Source organism: Mesoplodon bidens (genome assembly GCF_964165515.1).
Source record: "Mesoplodon bidens genome assembly, chromosome: X".
In the NCBI taxonomy this organism is placed as follows: domain Eukaryota; kingdom Metazoa; phylum Chordata; class Mammalia; order Artiodactyla; family Ziphiidae; genus Mesoplodon; species Mesoplodon bidens.
Window position 1 is genome coordinate 49536945 of NC_138163.1, and position 19489 is coordinate 49556433.

A 19489-nucleotide genomic window follows, 5' to 3' on the forward strand; every position below is an offset into this window, starting at 1 on the left:
ATAACCCCCTCATTCAGGGCCAACACTTTTGAAAGCTGTTTGGAATCTAACTTATTACAGGTTTCTTAACTCCATGTTGTAAAATCTGAATATAGATACTGTCCAAACTGTCCAAAGAGTAATGTTTGAATTCACAGTAACAAAAGTTACAAGGTTTGTGCAAAAGATATTGTACACCATTGGAGTACATAGAGCTTGCTATAGTTAATTTTATATATAAAGCTACATTTCTCATTAAAACTATTCTGTGCTACATTAAAAGTATCTGATTTAATTTTTCCCTACCAGTAAAACTGAATGCTCATTTAATCTCAGAAATTTAAAATGCAAATTGCATATTTACGATGTTTGTAATTGTTATAATAAATCATTGGAACCTTTTAAACACCATAATTGCTTTGGAGCTCTTCAAGTTTTCCAAGGGTCATGAAGTAAACCCGGCTGTGGCGATTGCGCAGGATAGAGGTAAAGAACAGCTTTAAAAAGAGAGAAAGAGACACCATCAGTAAATATTTAATACATTGCAAACTGATATTTGATAGGTACAACTATAACTTCAATTTATCTGCACCAACCAATAAAGTATTAAGCCATACTGTTTTTCAGAAAGGGATTTCCTCAGATTAAAGAATATGAATTTAAATTAGTATGGAGTCTAAATTACAAGTAAAAAATAACCTTTTACCATATTCTACAATTGTACTTCATATAGTTTAAATAAAATTAGATTTTTGTAGGTGGCATTCATCTGCTAAACTTCTTGATTGGTTTGGTTAACAATCCTCCTTTGCTATTTGTTTAAAATCTATTTTTATTCAAGTTGGCTTTCCTTTTTCTTTTAATATATGGAAAATATTACCTTATTTAGATGTTCACATTGTTGCTGGTGTTTAAGTGGCCACTGAAATTTTCTACTTGGTGCAAGCTTCTATTTCAGTGGAAGACTGACATCAAAAGACTGAGATTATGAGCTAAACCAATCGGCTTAGAGAGGAACATGTTGTGTAATTATGGTCTGTGCCATAAAGAAAATTAGGACAGTACAATAATATAAATAGCAAACAGAGGTATCCTTGTTAGGACTAAGGATTTCAACATCCACAATGGATATACTTAGGAGGATGTGTGATGTAATGATGATGATGATGGTAATAACACTAGCTACCCGTGATTTAACACTTTTATGTGCCAGGCAATCTGTGAGATGCTTACTATATACATATTATTGATAATTTTCAGAATTGTTCCCAAAGTAGTTATTAATATTCCCATTTCTGAGATGAAAAAGCTAAGGTTCGGAAGGACTAGTCAAACTTTTTACACGTAGTTAGGTGGCAAAGCTGGGACTGCATCCTAGATCTATCCGATCTCATCACTGGTTCTTGCCATTATATCCCTTTATATTAAAAAAAAAAGTACCTTTTCTTGATGCCCAGTGCTTTACCCTGTTTTTTTTCTGATATTAATTCAAATCCTTTGCAATTTCTTCCAAATGTGAATGTTTCCTGGTCTTATTAGAATTATTTCTTCACGCTATTATTTCTCATAAATGTCGGGGCTGTAATGATGTCATGCAATTCATTTTTCCATCTAAACTATCTGAGTTGGTTAAAATTGATCACATTACACGAATAATTGCCAAATCTTGATTTTATTTTTCTTTCCTGTGAAATGGACATAATAATGTCCACTTGTGAAGATTAACTATGATAGCTTCTAAAGTATTTAGCACAAACTCTACCATATAATTAGGTGTTCAGCAAACATAAGTAACTTTTTCCTTCTTCTGTTATTGGATTACATTGAAAACTATAAAAGGCAGATTTACTCAAGCATTCTTTTTCAAAATATCATATTAATATGAACATGAAAAGAACTACACATCAAAGACAATAATGGAATTTGTAAGAAATAAAATAAAGGCTAAGCTTTGCTTTGGACACAATTAGAATTTTTACATTTTTGAAAATGATTTCTTTTGAAATCAAATTTCATGGTTTACCAAATCAATGTTTCTAATGCAAATTGCAAAAATATTTTTATTAATTTATTATATTATTAAGAGTATGCCAATTTGGGAAATATATTTATAGCCAGAAAGAAAAGGATATAAATTTCCTTAGTTAATTTTCATCACTTGCTTTATTTTTGCTTTAACTAGGGGATGTAAACTATACCTTGTCACCTCGGGTACACAGAAATCTCAGCTTCTTAATTGACCTGCGCTTCAGTTCACTTTCCAGAACCCTTGACTGCAAAGAGCGGACTTCAATGGCTTTTTGGCCCCATCCTGTGGCTCGCTGTGAACACTCATAAGCTACAATAAAAATTTAAAAATCAGAAAAACATAATATCTTTCTGTCAGTGATAGAAAATTATAAACACAGTCAACATTTGATTATTAAGAGGGACATTATTACAGTTCAGGTAAATACATTCTTCTTTCCTGCTTATAAGACTGTTGTTTGGCCACTATGCTGCTCAACAGTGGTGTTCAAGCCAGCTATGTACTATCACCATTGTGACCAACTATTTAACATTGTGAATAACTAGATCTCAGTTAATTTTTGTATTCATATTCTCCAATACCACAGAAAAAGCTAAGGGTTAATCTTGCCCTGTTTGTAGAAAGTCAAATCTAGCTACAGTGATTCTTTATTTTATAATCTAGTTGAGGTACAACATCCTGTAAGGGTTTGTACTTGTGCTTAAGTGACATACATTGAAATCTGACTAACTTTTCAAAATTAAAACTGCTAAAAGATGATTCGCTCAAATAATGACTTTAGCAACTCTAATGTAATTCAATTAATTACCATGTTATACATAGAACTAAAGCTAATTTGATACTGCTAAGCGTTTCTCTTGCTCAGGAAATTTTTATTAAGATTTAAACTATTGGACCGTGTTTTACACTACTCACTGACAATAAAGACTATGACAATTGCTTTAAAGCAGAAAACCTAATTATGTAAATAGCCATATAGTCAGCTGACACTGTAAGGTATTTTCTGACATGGGGAGCAGTATTTTTTCCAACAACTGCATACAGCAAAATTTTCTAAACTTAATGCACAATGTACTTGCTGAGCCCAAGTACACAGTTCACATGGCATTACATAATTTCTACCTTAATTCTAAAACACATTAATCAGCCACTTAACCTAGCTACTGAGCTAACTTGTGTATGGGGTGGAATCCAATGATTTAGTTCGGAATGCTTAATGATACTTGCTGTGATTGCTAAGTCTCTATATATTTGTTTGAAGATCCAAAGCAAAGATTTTATTAGTAAAAACATTCATTATATCTAAAGGAATATAGATTGGGAAAATCTGGATCTAGGTTAGTTTTAAATAACAAAGCAGTTGTTTTTAAACAGAAAAAGAGAGTAATTGATTTCCTTAATATTAGTGTTATAATGCAATATTTATATACTCTCAAAATACCATTAATACACAGACCAAAATATCATGTTTTTATAGTGCTATAATTTATTTTACACATAGAGGGATGCTTTTCAATTTTAGTGACTTAAAATAGCTCTTTCTTTTAGGTCAGAAGTTGTCCTGCCGAAGGACAAGAACTGTACCAGATGACTTTTTAAGACTTCTTTGAGTCCTATCATTGTCTACATGTGGCATAAATATGGCATAAATATAGGGGTTCTGTTTCCCATTTGAACTGAATTTCCTTATTCCAATTTCTGATTAATATATTGATCACAACCACTGTAAAGGTTAGAACAAGATTCATTATTTCAGGTTTTTTTTTTTTGCCACAGATCTGTCAATTATATTGTAAACGTTTATGTCTTGTCACAAAATGGTTTTAAACCCTCTGTGAGTTCTTACCTTTTGAAGAAATTGGAGGAGGTTTTCAGGATAATCCTTAACACTATGTATGCAAAAGGAAAGGATTCTGCAGATGCAGTGCAAAGTGCCATCATCCCATAATGGAAAAAATGTCCATTAAAGAGAAGTTCTTTCAAACTGGTCTTTAAAGCCACATGTGGATCACATTTAGCCATTTTATAGAGATTTCAGAAGCTTCTGGTTTCTTTATTGATAAACTATTTTCTCTCTGTCTCTCTTGTCCTCCTTCCCTCCCTCCCTCCCTTCCTTCGCTTCCTTCCTTCTCTCTCTCTCTCTCTCCCTCTCCCCCCCCTCCCTCACTCCCTCACCCTCTCCTTGTCCTTCTCCCTCTCCCTCTCCTTCTCCCTTCTCCATTATTTGCTTCATTAACCTCATCTTCCTTCCAGGAATATTTATCTTCAAGCAAATCATTCTACTCTCTCCCTAATAGTTTTACTGTTCATATGCATTATTCTGTTCCCTATCTAGAATCCCCTCTGTAGTCACCAAGACTCAGAGAAATACGAGTTTCAAGTCATTCAGATTGCCCAGATCAGCAGTCCTGTGATGGTCAGGAAGAAAAAAATATGTCCTGGTCTAATGAAGATGAAAAGGCAGTTTTCTTTATGATGCCATCTGGGTAGTACCTAATAGACATTCCAATCAGTCATATTTATCTCTTTTGTAAATGAAGTTTGATGAAATCTTAGTGACAACCAATATGTCACATATTCAGTTTGTATTTGATTCTTCACAGAAATATTACTTGCTGAACAGAACACTATTGACTGTATAAAATGGAAGTATTTTGCTCTTCTCTTATGACTATTTGGCAGTCTCCTAAGATAAAGGTAAACTTCAAAAATCAGTGTGATGGAATGAAATAGCTTCAACATCTGTGTAAAAGCTGCAAGCAAAGGTATTTAAAATAAAATTACAGATTATTGTGGAAAAGAATTACTTTCCTATTTTAATTACATGATTTTTGAAAATGAACAACTAAGACAGCCAAAATCAGTCTCTTTGTGGTAGCCTTGTGAATTCATTAAGAATAAGACAAACATACACATTACCTTACAAGGGAATAAGTATGCCATATCCCAAATTAACACTATATGCCTTGAGAAAAAGTGATACTTCAGGAAATAGAAGCTTTTCTGGGATCGTCTGAAGAAGAAAAATTTTATACATACCTACTGAAGATGGTATGTCTTTCCACACTTCAAGGATCTTCTTGAAGAGTTGTTCATTCGCTTCCATGGAAAGGGCTTCAGCATTGAAGGTGAGCATCATGCCAATTCCCAAGGAATCAGGTAAAATGATGATATTCTGTGGTATAATGATTTCCAGGGGCTGGAATTATGTTTCATAAGGATTTACATGTCCAACATTTTATCACTACTACTTTCATTGAAGCAGCTTGGTTGAGCAATAAAGACCAAAAAGGGGTACAAAATGCAGGGAGGAGAGAAATTTCTATTTCAGTGCTAAACAGCATGCTATCCAACACTTGAAAAGAGCCTTCCCTATGTCATAAATCTGTCACTGTTTAATATTCTCCTTTATATTTAGGAGGAAACTTTGTAAAAAGCAGAGATATACTTCCAACACAGAGAAATTCGTTGAAATTTCACAAACTATTATGTATAATGATAGAAGAAACATTACTTGTTTGATTTCAGATTCATTTCAGCACACTAATGAATACTTTAGTAAGGAATCACAAAATCACTGCTTATCAACCAATTCATTCAAATCAGAAATAGAAAATTAACTTTAAAATAGCTTGAGTTTAAATATTTACAAGGGGCAGCCTTATAATATCCTTCACTGCTTGAAATGTAACCTCCCTTCACAAAAATATAGAATTTCTTATCTAATTTATATAATCTTAAAATATCTTCAATTCAGAGATGTATTAGGTGACAGAAGATGAAATACTAAGAAATATCTAAGAATTTCTAAATTTCATGATGCATAAAACAATGTGACAAAACTTGCCTAAACTACAGATATTGTCACATTAATCATATTTCCCTAAAAACCAAACAATTAATTCCTCTATCATTTTTCGAATTTAGCAAGTTAAAGGAAAAAATGTCAGAAACTATACTTGCCAAACCCAGCGTACTCAGGCCAAGTGCTTGAGGCCATGTCTCAGTCTCAGCAACAACAATTCTTAAAACTAAAATGGGGATCCAGAGGCGAAAAGCAATTTTAATGCGTTCCCTGGGCACTCTCATGAGCAGTTGAATCAGAAAAGAGATGAAGGAAGAGAGAAAAAGAAATTCAAGAAAAAAGATTGTCTCAAAAATTTGTTTAGAATAGATCTGGACTGCTGTAAATCCAGAAAGCCTCAAAGGTAATTCTCTTGCTTCTCAGATGATTCCTGAAGTAACCAGATATTCTGTAGCTTTACAGCTTTTGTAATCTAGCACTTTAGGAAAAGTATTATTTTTAGTACATTCTGTTTCAGAAGACACTCTCCTCCCTTATATTAGAGTCCTTTCTCTTTTAATGGGTCAAGACTCTAGGGCATTTAGCTAAAAATTCTATTTTTTAATACACTTAAGGTATCCTAATTAGGCCAGAAAATGATTTTTTATAAACCTCATCTTCTCTCATTCTTGTTTCCATAATAATTAACTGATCGTTTCAAAAGAAAATAATTATTCTTTCTTAGTAGTCAAGCTCAACACAGAATTCAATCTTCCTAAATGACTTTTCAAATAAGTATAAACTTGGACCAATACTGTGGTGTTCAATAATGCACTACCGTCAAAATAAAGGCTATCTGACATGACATAAAAAATAAGATGCAGGAAGTGATGGAAGACACTCCAAGTGAAAAGTACTATAATATTTATACTAAAATTAACCTGAACTCATTTAAATGGCTTTGGCTGGGCTTGGTTCAGTATTTTATACCTTATAAACAGTGATTTCTATATAGTCATAGGTGACAACAGGATGATCAGCTAATTAGATTGTTAAATATGACCAAAACTTTAAAAAAATTCTCCATTAATGATTTGACAATTGCTCCATGTAATCTGTCAGAGATATATAGATAATTCTGAAAGCTGTGCAAAATATCACATTACTACAGTGGCTTAGCAGTACATAAAAGTTTTCTCCTGGAATTTTGTATAATGCTAAACTGCTAAAACTTTAGTGATTGACAAAATGGGGATTCAAAAAGGGTGAAGCAAAGATTTGTTGGTTCAGCCCTTCCTTTTTAATATAATTTTCAATAGGACAAATATCATTTCTACCATCAAATTTGAGATATAGGAGAATTATATTATGTATGGTACATGTGTGTGAGGGGTATTATGTTATGTTCAAGCTCTTTAGACAAATGATGTGTTTAGTATTTTTACAACTATCTATATTTTAGATGCTGTGCCATATTTTCATATTTATAATTAATTGAGTTAAGAGTTGATGTGCATTAGCTTTTAAAATGCTGAATCATTTGATCAGAAATTCTAAGTATAACATACTGTAAGAGAATACTTTATGATAATTTGCTATATATTGCAGTTAAAGTACTACAATCTGGATAAAGAAAGGGCATACACATAATAATGCTGCAATATTGGTGTAATTTAAAAAAATCTGTTAATGCATTATGAGGTGCAGAAGACTAAAGCAAGGGTTGCAAACTCATATGGCTACAAGGGCCAGTTATTATAAATACATAATGGTGGATGGATAGAGAATGTATAGCATATGTTCCATGTAAAAGTGGGCGGGCACAAATTGGTTCCAGTTGATTATGGCCAGATAGTAATGTTGGCCTGATATTGTCAGATCATTGGTTTTTCAATAGAAATCCAGATTTTAAATGTAAATGATATTCACTTAAAAAGAAACAAAAATCACTGTTGCAGACAAAATCTATCTGTGGAACAGACTTAGCTGTCTGGACTAAGAAACCATCAGCGATTTTTGTTTATCCATTACTACTTTCTGGCACTTTATACTTACCTTTTACGTCTCAGTTCTAATATAGATATTGATACTCATATTTTTAAACCTTTAAGAGTTTTGACAGTTGGAAATACTCAAATTGTGTTATACCGTAATTTCTAGGGATCTTACGTTATTTGGCAGGGTCACATCAGACATAACCTCAGATTCTGCATCAATGATGTGATATCCATCTGCTGAGCTGAAGAAAATCTTTAGTCTTTTTTCAGAACCAATAGCCAGGTCAACTGTCACTGGCTTATGACCAAGTATTGGAAACACCTGTAGATATAAAACCAAATATGGCCAAAAGGCCAAAAATGACACTCTGTCTAAGGCGAAAATTCCCCTGCCCTTTTGTTTAACAGGTTTATAAAACCCAGAATGACTTTTAAAATTACATAATATATTTAGAGACCTATGTATTATAACTTTTTTTAGGTCTGTTATTACAATAAGAATGATTATATTCAGGTTCTAAATATTGAGTTTTCCTTCGAAGGCCAAATCTCCAAAAATCATAAGAGCCATGTATGGCCCTGTACTCTGTTTGCTGTCTTTAAATTCCTTGCCTTGAGCTTCAGCAAATGAAGGAGCTCATCTGGTCTCTTAAACCGGTTTGCTGGATCAGCTGCCTGTATTTTTGCCAGTATTCGTATATAGGCTTCATAGGACATGTAGTCTCCTTCGGAGTCTGCTGATTGATCAATGCACACTTGGTAGGGAATGAGAAAGGCCAGACATGTTAACCTAACATAGACTGGATGTACTCTAGGCTCTTATGGTTCCTAGTCCAAGGAAACAAAAAGCCAAACAGGATTCATTGCCAAGTTCAGGTCACAGTAGAGGACTGGGCATCACAGTTTTCACCACACTGTAGTCATGAGGTGGGATTCAAGAACTGGAGTGAGGACTTGGACCAGGGACTCTGTACCAGGCTACACAGACTGTTGGTACTTACCTTCTTTGCTTTCCAGCTCCATACCAGGCAGCTCTGACCAATCAGCAGACACCCAAGAACAAACCCATATCCAAATACTGACAGCTGACCCAAGGCCCAATTTAGGGAGATCAGATCAGGGATGTGATTTGTGTCAGGACAGACCCAGACTATCTATATAGTAGTCTGTGCTATTTATAAAAGAACATATTTATTGTGCAAATAGACATTGAGGAGCAGTCATAAATATTAGCCCATCTTTATTGTATACATGTGATGTTTTGGCCTATAAAATATACCATGTAATCAGATCCTGACCTAAGATACAATAGTATTTCATGAATACGTTGTTGGGGTCTATCATGATGTATCCCTATCAGTGCTGTGTAAAAACTTGTCCAGGGACCAACCAGTTCAAAATCTCCTGGGTTGTTTGCTAAAAATATAGATTCCCAGGCTCCACTTCAGACCTACTAATTTGGCCTGGAGTTGGGTCTGAGATCTAAACTTTTAACAAATGCTCCAGATGATTCTTATGTATATCCCAGATTAGGAGCTACTGGACTCTATGTAATATTGCCAGCTCACTAATCAGTCCTTATTACTATAGAATAAATACAAAATAATCTTATTTATGTTGAATTCTAGAGCATTATAAAAAGATAATGAAGACAAAAATAGTCCCCAGTTTATGAGATGTGATTAAAAATCATCAGCAACTTAACTGTTTGGGACACTAAATGGTTACCTTAAGAGGCTGATCCATAGAAGTTCAATTAAACCATAATAAGGGTGGAAACAGTACTCATAATCCAAATAAGCCTAACCACCATTCCTTGTAATAGTTCTAGAGAAAAATGTGTTTAGAGATCCAGCTTGGAAGGAATATAGAGCCATCCTTTCCTCCCCACCCCCATCTACTGTAGCCCTGGTAATTAAAGCAAAGGCTTTCTCCTCCTTCATTCTTCTTCCAGGTTCATTCCTCTACTATTCCTCTACAATGGTAGAAGTTTCCCCCTTTACCATTGTCACACCTTTCCTTACCTTCCCTCTGCTCTCCACCCCCCACTAAGAGAGAACAGGGAATTTCTCAGCTTCAAGTCATTGGGGTGGCACCCAAAGCTTATGTTTGTGGCTTTAGAAGAGAAGGTCTTCATGTTGACTACAGGAATTGGGAGTGAGGAGCTGGTGGGGAGGTCCTTTAAGGGGAGGGGTCAGGGATTTCCCTCACACTCTCCCTTGGTGTGGTGCCTGTGAATTATCTAAAAAAGGGTTAAATGATAATTATTGACATGGTATATTTAAGTTACATTAATTGTAGAAGAATGGTATATATTTCTGCTACTCTATTCCAAATACTGTTCTGTTTACAACTTCTCAAAAGAAAAACCAAAGGAAAAGGAGACCACTCACTTTAATGGCAGTGCTTTCATCAAAGGACTTTGGTGCCCATGCATACAGGTGAACTGATGATTTCAAAGCAATTGCAATATATGTTGTTTCTTCATGTTGCACTACAATGATAAAATACAAAGAAGTAACGATGCTACAGAGTTAACAAGAACACTCAAGTATTTGTGTTTGTTGTTGAAAATGTCATAATAACAATGTAAGACCATAGATCACTTATTTTAGAAAAGTTATTTGGTTACAATTTGATGCCCAAAAGAAGGTGACAAAATACTGTATAGTTTTATGGAGTGTATGCATTAGCCTTTAAGAACACTCTAAATTGTACACTGAAAACTACAGAACATTGCTGAAAGAAACTAAAGACCTAAATAAATGGAAATACTTCCTCTGTTCATGGACGGGTAGACATAACATTGTTAAGAGGTCAGTACTATCCAAAGTGATCTACAGGTTCATTGCAATCTCTATTAAAGTCCCAATAGCCCCCTATGCATAAATGGAAATGCTGATTAAAATTCACTTGGAATTGGAAGAGGCTCCAAATAGCCAAAACTATCTTGAAAATGAAAAACAAAGTTGGAGGACTCACAGTTCCCGATTTCTAAACTTACTACAAGCTACAGTAACCAAAACAGTGTAGTACTGACCTAAGGACAGGCATATAGATCAATGGAGTAGAATTGAAAGTGTACAAATAAAGCCATACATGTATGATCAGTGGTGCGAGGACTATTAAATAGGGAAAGAATAATCTCTTCATCAAATGGTACTGCAACAACTGAATATCCAAGTACAAAAAAATGAATTGGACCTCCTACCTCAATCTATATACAAAAATTAACTTGAAATGGATCAAAGCCCTAAATGTAAGAGCTAAAACTATGAAACTCTTAGAAGTAAATATAGGAATAAACCTTCATGGCAATAGATTCTTATATTTGACACCAAAAGCATAAGCGACAAAAGAAAGAAACAGATAAATTGGGTTTCATTAAAATTAATACTTCTATGTATCAAAGGACACTATCAAGAAAGTGAAAAGACAAAGTATGGAACGGGAATAAATATCTGCAAATCATATATCTGATAAAGGTCTAATGTCCAGAATATATAAAGAATACTTACAACTCAACAACAAAAAGATAAATAAGCCAAGGAAGATATACAAATGGTCAATAAACACTTGAAAAGATGCTCAACAACATTATTCATCAGGGAAGTGCAAATCAAAACTATAATGTGATGGCACGTTACACCCACTTGGATGGCTAGGATCAAAAGACTGACATTTACAGGTGTTGGTAAGAATGAAGAGAAAAATGGAGCTTTCATACTTATGGCAATGTAAAACAGTTCTGTCAGTCACTTTTAAAAATATTCTGGCAGTACTAAAAGAAAAGAAAATATTCACTCCAATGTACAAAGACATGTATGAAAATGTTCATAGCAGAATTATTCCTAATAGCCAAAAAGTGGAAAAAGTGCAAACATATAAAACAATGGATGTATAAAAAACCGGATAAACAAAAGGTGATATATCTATACAATGCAATACTATTCAGGAATAAAAAGGAATACTGATACATGTTGAATAGGTTACAGCATGGATGAACTTTGAAAACATTACGCTAAGTGACAGAAGCTTGTCACAAAAGACCACATATATAATTCCATTTAAATAAATCGTGGAAAAAAGACAAATCCACAGCAAAGAAAGTAGATCAGTAGCTACTTAGGACTATGAGTGGAATAAGGTAAGAGGAATAAAATATGGAGTGTCTGCTAATGGCCATGAGGTTTCTTTTTGGAATGATGAAAATTAGATCATGGTGATGGTTACACAACTCTATAAACATACCCTAAACCCTTTAATTGTACACTTTAATGGGGTGTATTTTATGATATGTAACACTTCAATAGAGCTTTTTTTATTAAAAAAGAGAAAATATATAAAGAGTATATGCTTGCTCTTGGCTAGACCTTCTGGCTCTCATGAAATATTTTGTCCTACTTCTAGATTTATATTTGCGCTAAAACCCCGCTTCTTTGGCAGAGACACTGCTTCTGTATTCGCTAGCCAGACTTCATCTGAGACTAATATATACGAATTCTCTCTCACCTCTCCCCTCCCTTCCTCTCTCCTTCTCTCTTTCTCATTCTGTATCTCTGTCTCTCTGAGTCTAGCTTTGCTTTCTTTTTTTTTAAACTGTTCAGAAGTAGGTCAAAGAAGCATGAATAATAAACCCCCAAGAAGCAAAGAAATTCTTTGTTAAGAAAATAGTTCCAATAATTTAAATATACGACAGTAACTGATGTCGGTCCATTATTTTGTTGACCTTGGAAGGCTATGAAAATACCATGCAAGTATGGTTATGTTGTTTTCTTCCTATGTAAAGGTGCTACTGTTCCACCTGTCAGTAGGACAAATGTTATTGTTGTTATGAGAGCTGGGATGGGTTGGAATGCGGTCAGCCAGGAAAACTGGACTAAACTAGTCCATCTGTTTACCAAAAGCATAGATCTGAAAGATGACTATCTTTGTAAACTCTCTCTTATTCAACTAAAAACTCGGTAAGTTAGTAAGAGGCAGTTCTGCTATATAAACTTTTGAGTTAACATCTAGGAATATCTTTCACCTCTGGCTACCACATTTACGTAATATGATTTGGAGGAAATTAGTGATACATAAAACTAGAAGAAAGTAGTATATTTATTTGATGCCTAAGTTGTCTGAGTGCTCATTCCTACCTTTATTGTTGTTTGTGTACATATGTACACACATATGGAAACCTATCCTTGGAAAAGCTCTTTCTATGCAGAACAAAAATGGTCAGTCAGTGTAGAAATATACTGCCACAACTCATATTATGTGATTCCAGCTATCTCTTACCTATGCCACTAGTTCTGCCTCACAGGCAATTAGTAAAGAGGAAAGAAGAAAACAAAGGCTGAGAGTAGAGGGGATTTGTTTCAGAAACAGAAAGAATTGGATAACATTACTTCCAAGTTGTTGACAGATTAGAGCAGGACTCTAAGACCTTGGATTTGTTACTCCATTTCACAGTGGATAGTTGTGAAGAGACAGGGGATATGAAAACACAGTAATCAGACAGGAAATATTTAGCAATTATATTCATGAATATCAACAGTGGGAATGAGAGCCAGCAGACAATTGATGAATTTTCGTTTTGACTCATGGTAAAGTTTCCTGGTCAGTATTAAGAGGGATTTTCTGATTTTGAAAAAAGGAATTATTATGTGATCCTATTTTATTGCTGTTTCAAGAAAAGATAATGTCATATAAATCTCCTTGTAGGTTATTGAAGATCCATCAATGCCATTTATATAATTGAAGTTAGATAGAAACAGGAAGAAATATCAGTTCATATGAACTAATTAGAGTGACTGGGAAGGGAAGAAAGGTGAGAAAGTGAACCAAACTTAACTCCAATAGCTATTTCAGTCAATCTATGTTTTCTCAATAACAGCCAAGATTGTGACATAAAAGACCTGAAAGGTGTGTCAGTGAAATTCACTCATTTTTGTATTTAAAGTTGCAAATTCTTTTCTTTCTCTACTTTGCCTTTCACAATAATGTTCTTCACCAAATGAAGGGAAGCAAAATTTATATAGCTATAGTAAACATGAAATGAGACTTACGGACACTGAAGTGTTCACAACCTGTCAACTTATCAATAGCTTTGCAGGCTTCCTCTGTCTTGAGCATTTCCTCTTGTCTTCTTTTACTTTCTGGATCATCATTCAAAATCTTGTTTCTCAGCCAGGTCAAATGATATACCCGAAGTCTGTTCTTATGGCCTGATAGATAAGAAAAGATACAATGTTTCAATTCAGTCTATGTTTTTATATATTAGAAGAACAAAAAAGGTAAAAACATTTTTGTCTTTTTAACCAAATGTTTTCATTAAAGTAAAAAAGCACTTTTAAAAATCTATGCTGCATCAGAGTCTTCCCTTTAGAGTTTGGAAATGTGATAGCAAAGTCTCTCAGTCTCTCACTTCCAAGAGATAGCTGAAGTGTCTACCAGCTACCTATGTAGAAGCAAATGTAAAATACTTCTTTGGGACAGGTTAAGACTGCCACTTTGCAGGCAACAGAATCACCATCCACTCATTTGTACCTTAGCTTCTTATCTAAGTCATGACCTTTCTGGGATTCAGAGACCCAGAAGCTATCTCTGGTAGTGTGTATATATGAGAAGGGTTTCTTATGTATTGATTGTTAGGCATTCTGGGCCAGTGAGATGGGTCTTTGTACTCTTTCATTCCAGTATACTTATGAAATAACTGAACAGTTTCATTATTTTTTCTCGGCCCAATCTATCTTTAATGTTAATTTTCTAACTGTAAGTCCCATCAAATTCCTACAATTCCTTCAGAAAAACAAGCCATTAAAATTACACATTTCTTTTCATATATAGTGACTTTACATTCATTTTTAGGGTTTACAACTGTAAGATTTCTGGGCCCAACAATAAGATTCTCATTTATGTAATTAATCTTAAATATATTTTTACACAACATTTTTGAGTAGTGTTAGAAATCAAGCATCTATATCTATTGCCATTCTAGTCTCAAATGGTAAAATAAAATTGAAATCCGAACTATTAGATATCTTTCTATACTGACGTCCTCACTACTATTTGATGCAAAAATAATCCACATTTAAGAGAAACTTAAGAATTAAAAAGAGAACATTTGGGTTAGAGAAAGCTGGATAAAAAGTAAAGAAATCTGTTATCCAGATGTGCAGTCTATAAGCCACCCAGATGTTTTCAAAAACTAAATGTTGCTTCTGTGTGCCTCAAGCAATTATAAATGAATGACCAAAAAATCATGACACTTTAGTATATCTGTAGAGGATTTCTCTAACCAAAACTTAAAGCAAAATGAATCATATTTAGGACTATACATAATCATTAATTAATGTGCAATATCGTTATTAGGTACAGACAGGAAGTATATAAACACATAAAATTACTGTGATTAGCATAATTTTATTCTACAGTCAAACCATTTAAAAAATTTTTCCTAATCTTTCAACAGTCATTTTTTTGCCTAAACTCAGCATTAATGTTAGGGCTTTCCTGATACCAAGTACTGTTTAGTAATCACAATAATTATTAACATCCATATACTTGGTCTCTCATATTTCAAGGTTCAGGATCTGACTGACCAAAACTAAGAAGTTCAACTACTATGTGGGAAGAATGGATAGATCTTAGGGGATCCATTCTTGTTACTAGTCCTATCTGTAGGCCTTTATTATACAGCTGTGGCAGAGACGAGTCTCGTTTTTATCCAATTATTGTCCTTTTTGTTCTTTGTTGCTTCTAACACAAGAAAGGTATATAGTGGAGGTTAGTGTGGTCATGTGTGCATGGGTGGGTGAAGCTGTGAGTTGTGAAGATGTAGGTGGCTACTCAGAAAAGATGTGAAAGGATGCAAATGGCATGGTTTTTCTTGTCATTGACCTAGGACAGGTACATTACAATCAAATATCCAGACACCAAAGGAGAGTCTGAAGTTTAAATTGTAAATAGGTAAGAAAATACAAGTAGGAAAGCCTGGTGTCCCAATTAAAATTTATATTTAAAGTGCTTTCCTATGAATACTTTCACCTAAGAAAGTCTTTAGCCCAGTTTGCAACCTAATTTATCTGCATAATTACTCAGTTAATTTTAGTTCTTAAACAAACCGGAGATGGTAATCAGCAAATTGAGTGGCTCTACAACTTGAATTTGACGGAATGGTCTTCGCTTTATAAGTTTAGTAATGTCTGCCTTTCCACTTCTGTCCATCAGATACAGATTTGATCGAGTTCCCAACAGCAAATTCACTCCTGTTCGTATATGAAAAGAAAAGTGCTATATTAGCTCAGATTACATTTTTATAATTTAATTTATACTAGTATTTTTGCTACTCCAGTGTGCTGATCTATGTAAAGGTGATGTTTATCATCTTAGGCTAATGTTAACTTCATTCTGTGTAAAAATGAACTCTCTGCCAACAGAACAAATTTATTTTTATTAAAATATTGAAGATAATACCCTCTAGCAATACTCTACTGGCTGGTGTCTTGTTTGCCATCACACAAATAGAACTTTATGTATATCTCAGCACCTTTCTGTAGTGTCCCAAACTTTATAAAAATCAATCAACCTTTTTGAAAGTTACCATTAAATATAAAAGATGCCTAGTATATATCAAGTCTTCAATTCAGTTGATATCTCATTGCTAACTGTAACACGGTTTTAATGCTTTTAGAATAATTGCATGTAAATTGTTTTTAAATTGAGTGATTCTGTGTTCACACATATATTTAAAAAAACTTATATTGCTAAATGCCTATAAAATTAGTTTCTACTTTCATGTATTTATACTCCTACACTCTGTTATTTGTATGCTGGCTTTATTCATTCTAATAGAAGCACTGTTTATAGACTGAATGAGAAGACTAAAATAGCAGATTGAAGTAAAGTTAGAATATACTTCAAATGGGGGTCAGGATCAAGATGGTGAAGTAGAAAGACCCTGAACACACCTCTTTCCATGGGCATACAAAAATTACAACCACTTACAGAGCAACTGTGTATCAGAATGACCTGAAGACTAGCAGAAAAGATTTTCCACAACTAAAGACATAAAGAAGGAGCCACAACAAGATGGAAAGGAGTGGCAGAGATGTGGTTTAGTAAAGACCCACACCCTGGGGTCAATGACTCATAAACAAAAGGGATATCATAACCACAGAGGTTCCCCTCAAGGAGCAGGCGGTCTGAAACTCACATTGGCTTCCCCAGCCTGGGGGTCTGGCACTGGGAAGATGAGTTCCTAGAACATCTGCCTTTGAAAATCAAGTGGGGCTTATGTTCAGGAGAGCTGGAGGGCTATAGGAAAAGGAAATTTCATTCTTACAGAGCATGCACAAAATCTCACATGCTCCAAGTAGCATGATGCAGGGCAGATGCCTGGGTTAGAAACACTTGTTGTTCTTAGAGAATCCCCCTGGAGAGGCATGAGGCAGCTGGGAACCCCTGAGGACTGAGACACTGGCAGCAGCCATTTTGGGGATCTCAGTCTACCACACTGACACATATTATAACCTTTTATTTATCAAAATATAAAACCACAAATGATAAAAATGAGTTACTAGACATTAAGTTCATCTCTGGGTAGTTGTCTGACTGGAATGATAATGAAGTAAACTTTGCTTTCTTGTTATCCAATACATTATATTAGTAGAACTTTGAGGATGGCTTATTTTTTTTCCAAATTGTTTAGTCCACATAACTATAATGTTTGCTACACTGTTCTATTTTTAATTTAAAATTCTGTCTCCTGTTCAATCATACATTAAGCAAAGTCTATGAAACTGAAGGTAGGAGGTTGGCATTTATTTTGGATTTGTCCCTTCCTTGCATTCATTTATTCTGTTTCATTTATGATTCAGACCCACTTGAGGTAAAATATTGTCTCAGCATTACCAATGTGGTTATAATTCTTCTGGAACAAAGGGTTGAAAAAGTCTATCAAAGTTAAGATATTACACAAGGAACTTTCTCTACAAATCCTCAAGATATTTTAAAAACAAGAACCTGAAGAAATTTCTTGTAATATCTCATTAGGTATTATATGTTGCATTCTGACCAAATTAAAAATACTAAGCTTGAATTTTCAAATAATCATAACCTAGTCCAATTTTATATTTTAGCCAAGTTACTTAGGGCAGTAAAGAAAAACAGAATAAAAAGGGTAGGAAGTAATTCAAACAGCAAACTGCATTGAGTAAAAATAAATCAGCAAATAAATAAATAAGCAAGTTAACTACTGTGTGTGTATATGTATGTATATATATGTATATACTTGGAAATGGTTTTTCAATAGCAAACACATGTTTACATCTATGATTTTTCACAAGTTTGCTATATAGATAAAAATATATTCTTTAAAATATAACAACTCAGTTTTAAGAAACCAAACTCACCCCACAAAGAACCACAGCAGATCTCAGAAGTGAATTCCTTTTCATACATGTGGATTAGTGGTTTTTTACATTCAGGAGAGACATAGAGTGGGTTAACATTGACTTCAGAGGGTTGCTTAGATGATTTCTCAGGTACTTCCACTAATCCAGCATATACTGTGAAGAGAAGATATTAAGAGAACTTACACCATATGCGCTTGACTGTTTCCACAAATGAGACATAGCTTAGAAAAATTCCTTTTCCTTTACTGTATTTTATTTTTTTATTGGAGCTATAATTTCTATAAATCCATAACCATCAGTTAACACAAATCAAGATGGTCAGAATACATTTCTGAATATGAATATACTTCAAGTTACTGTGATTAGATTGCAAGTAAAATCCAGATGAGGGACCCAATTTCTCAATTGTAGCTCAAATTTAGGTGCCATAAAGACTAAGTGAAGAGTAGATTTAAAAATATATATACATCCATCTGAATTTATGTCAACTGAGTATCAGAATGATTTGATTCTTTTCTGGTAATGAAGTAGTGGTCAAACACTATTTAATATGTGAACAGACTGCAGCATTTGGAGATTATATTAAATACACTTACAGATGGTACTGGCAAAGTCAGCATTTGCAGCCCCTTCAGAACCGTTGGAAGGAGATGAGTGGCTGGCAGAAAAACCTGATTCTGTTGATACTTCTGATATGTCCATAGTGTCATTCTCATCACCAGGTGCTGCAGGTGTAGCGCCTGAGGAAACGGCATTTGAGGCTTCACTTCTACCACCTGACTCCTAAAAGATGATTAATAATTTATTTTGACTTTATTAGGAAATTAACAGTGAGAGAAATATGATATGCCTAGGGGTTATTTGAAAAAGAGAATACAAAATTTGTAACTTCTTATAATTCTTTATCCTTATAAAATCCACATTTACCAGTAGAACTCAACAATGTTATCAGAAAAGAAATAGGGCTTCCCTGGTGGCACAGTGGTTGAGAGTCTGCCTGCCCATGCAGGGGACACGGGTTCGTGCCCCGGTCTGGGAAGATCCCACATGCCGTGGAGTGGCTAGGCCCGTGAGCCATGGCCGCTGAGCCTGCGCGTCCGGAGCCTGTGCTCCGCAACGAGAGAGGCCACAACAGTGAGAGGCCCGCGTACCGCAAAAAAAAAAAAAAAAAAAAAAAAGAAGAAGAAATAACTATCCTATATTGAGACAACTGATGCCAAAGTAGGAATTCAAGGAGCATGAACTCCTTAGCTGTATAATTTACAGACCTAAAATTTGTGGAGTTTTTACTATGCAT

General features: G+C 34.4%; 1 protein-coding gene across 3 annotated transcripts in view; it reads right to left on the reverse strand.

The window, feature by feature from the left end:
- Positions 1 to 380: 380 nt before the first annotated feature.
- The window catches only part of NRK (Nik related kinase), a gene marked incomplete at both ends in the record, with an annotated part of 141169 nt that continues 122060 nt past the window's right edge, over positions 381 to 19489 (reverse strand). The window contains 10 exons of one of the 3 annotated variants that reach the window (XM_081222708.1): positions 381 to 476; positions 2178 to 2317; positions 5048 to 5207; positions 7962 to 8111; positions 8402 to 8544; positions 10179 to 10283; positions 13843 to 14001; positions 15901 to 16044; positions 18190 to 18345; positions 18789 to 18975. In XM_081222708.1, the coding sequence (XP_081078834.1) occupies positions 381 to 476; positions 2178 to 2317; positions 5048 to 5207; positions 7962 to 8111; positions 8402 to 8544; positions 10179 to 10283; positions 13843 to 14001; positions 15901 to 16044; positions 18190 to 18345; positions 18789 to 18975 (1440 nt within the window). The remainder of the gene's footprint in view (positions 477 to 2177; positions 2318 to 5047; positions 5208 to 7961; positions 8112 to 8401; positions 8545 to 10178; positions 10284 to 13842; positions 14002 to 15900; positions 16045 to 18189; positions 18346 to 18788; positions 18976 to 19489) is intronic. The other 2 variants (XM_081222710.1, XM_081222709.1) reach the window with 2 other exon arrangements.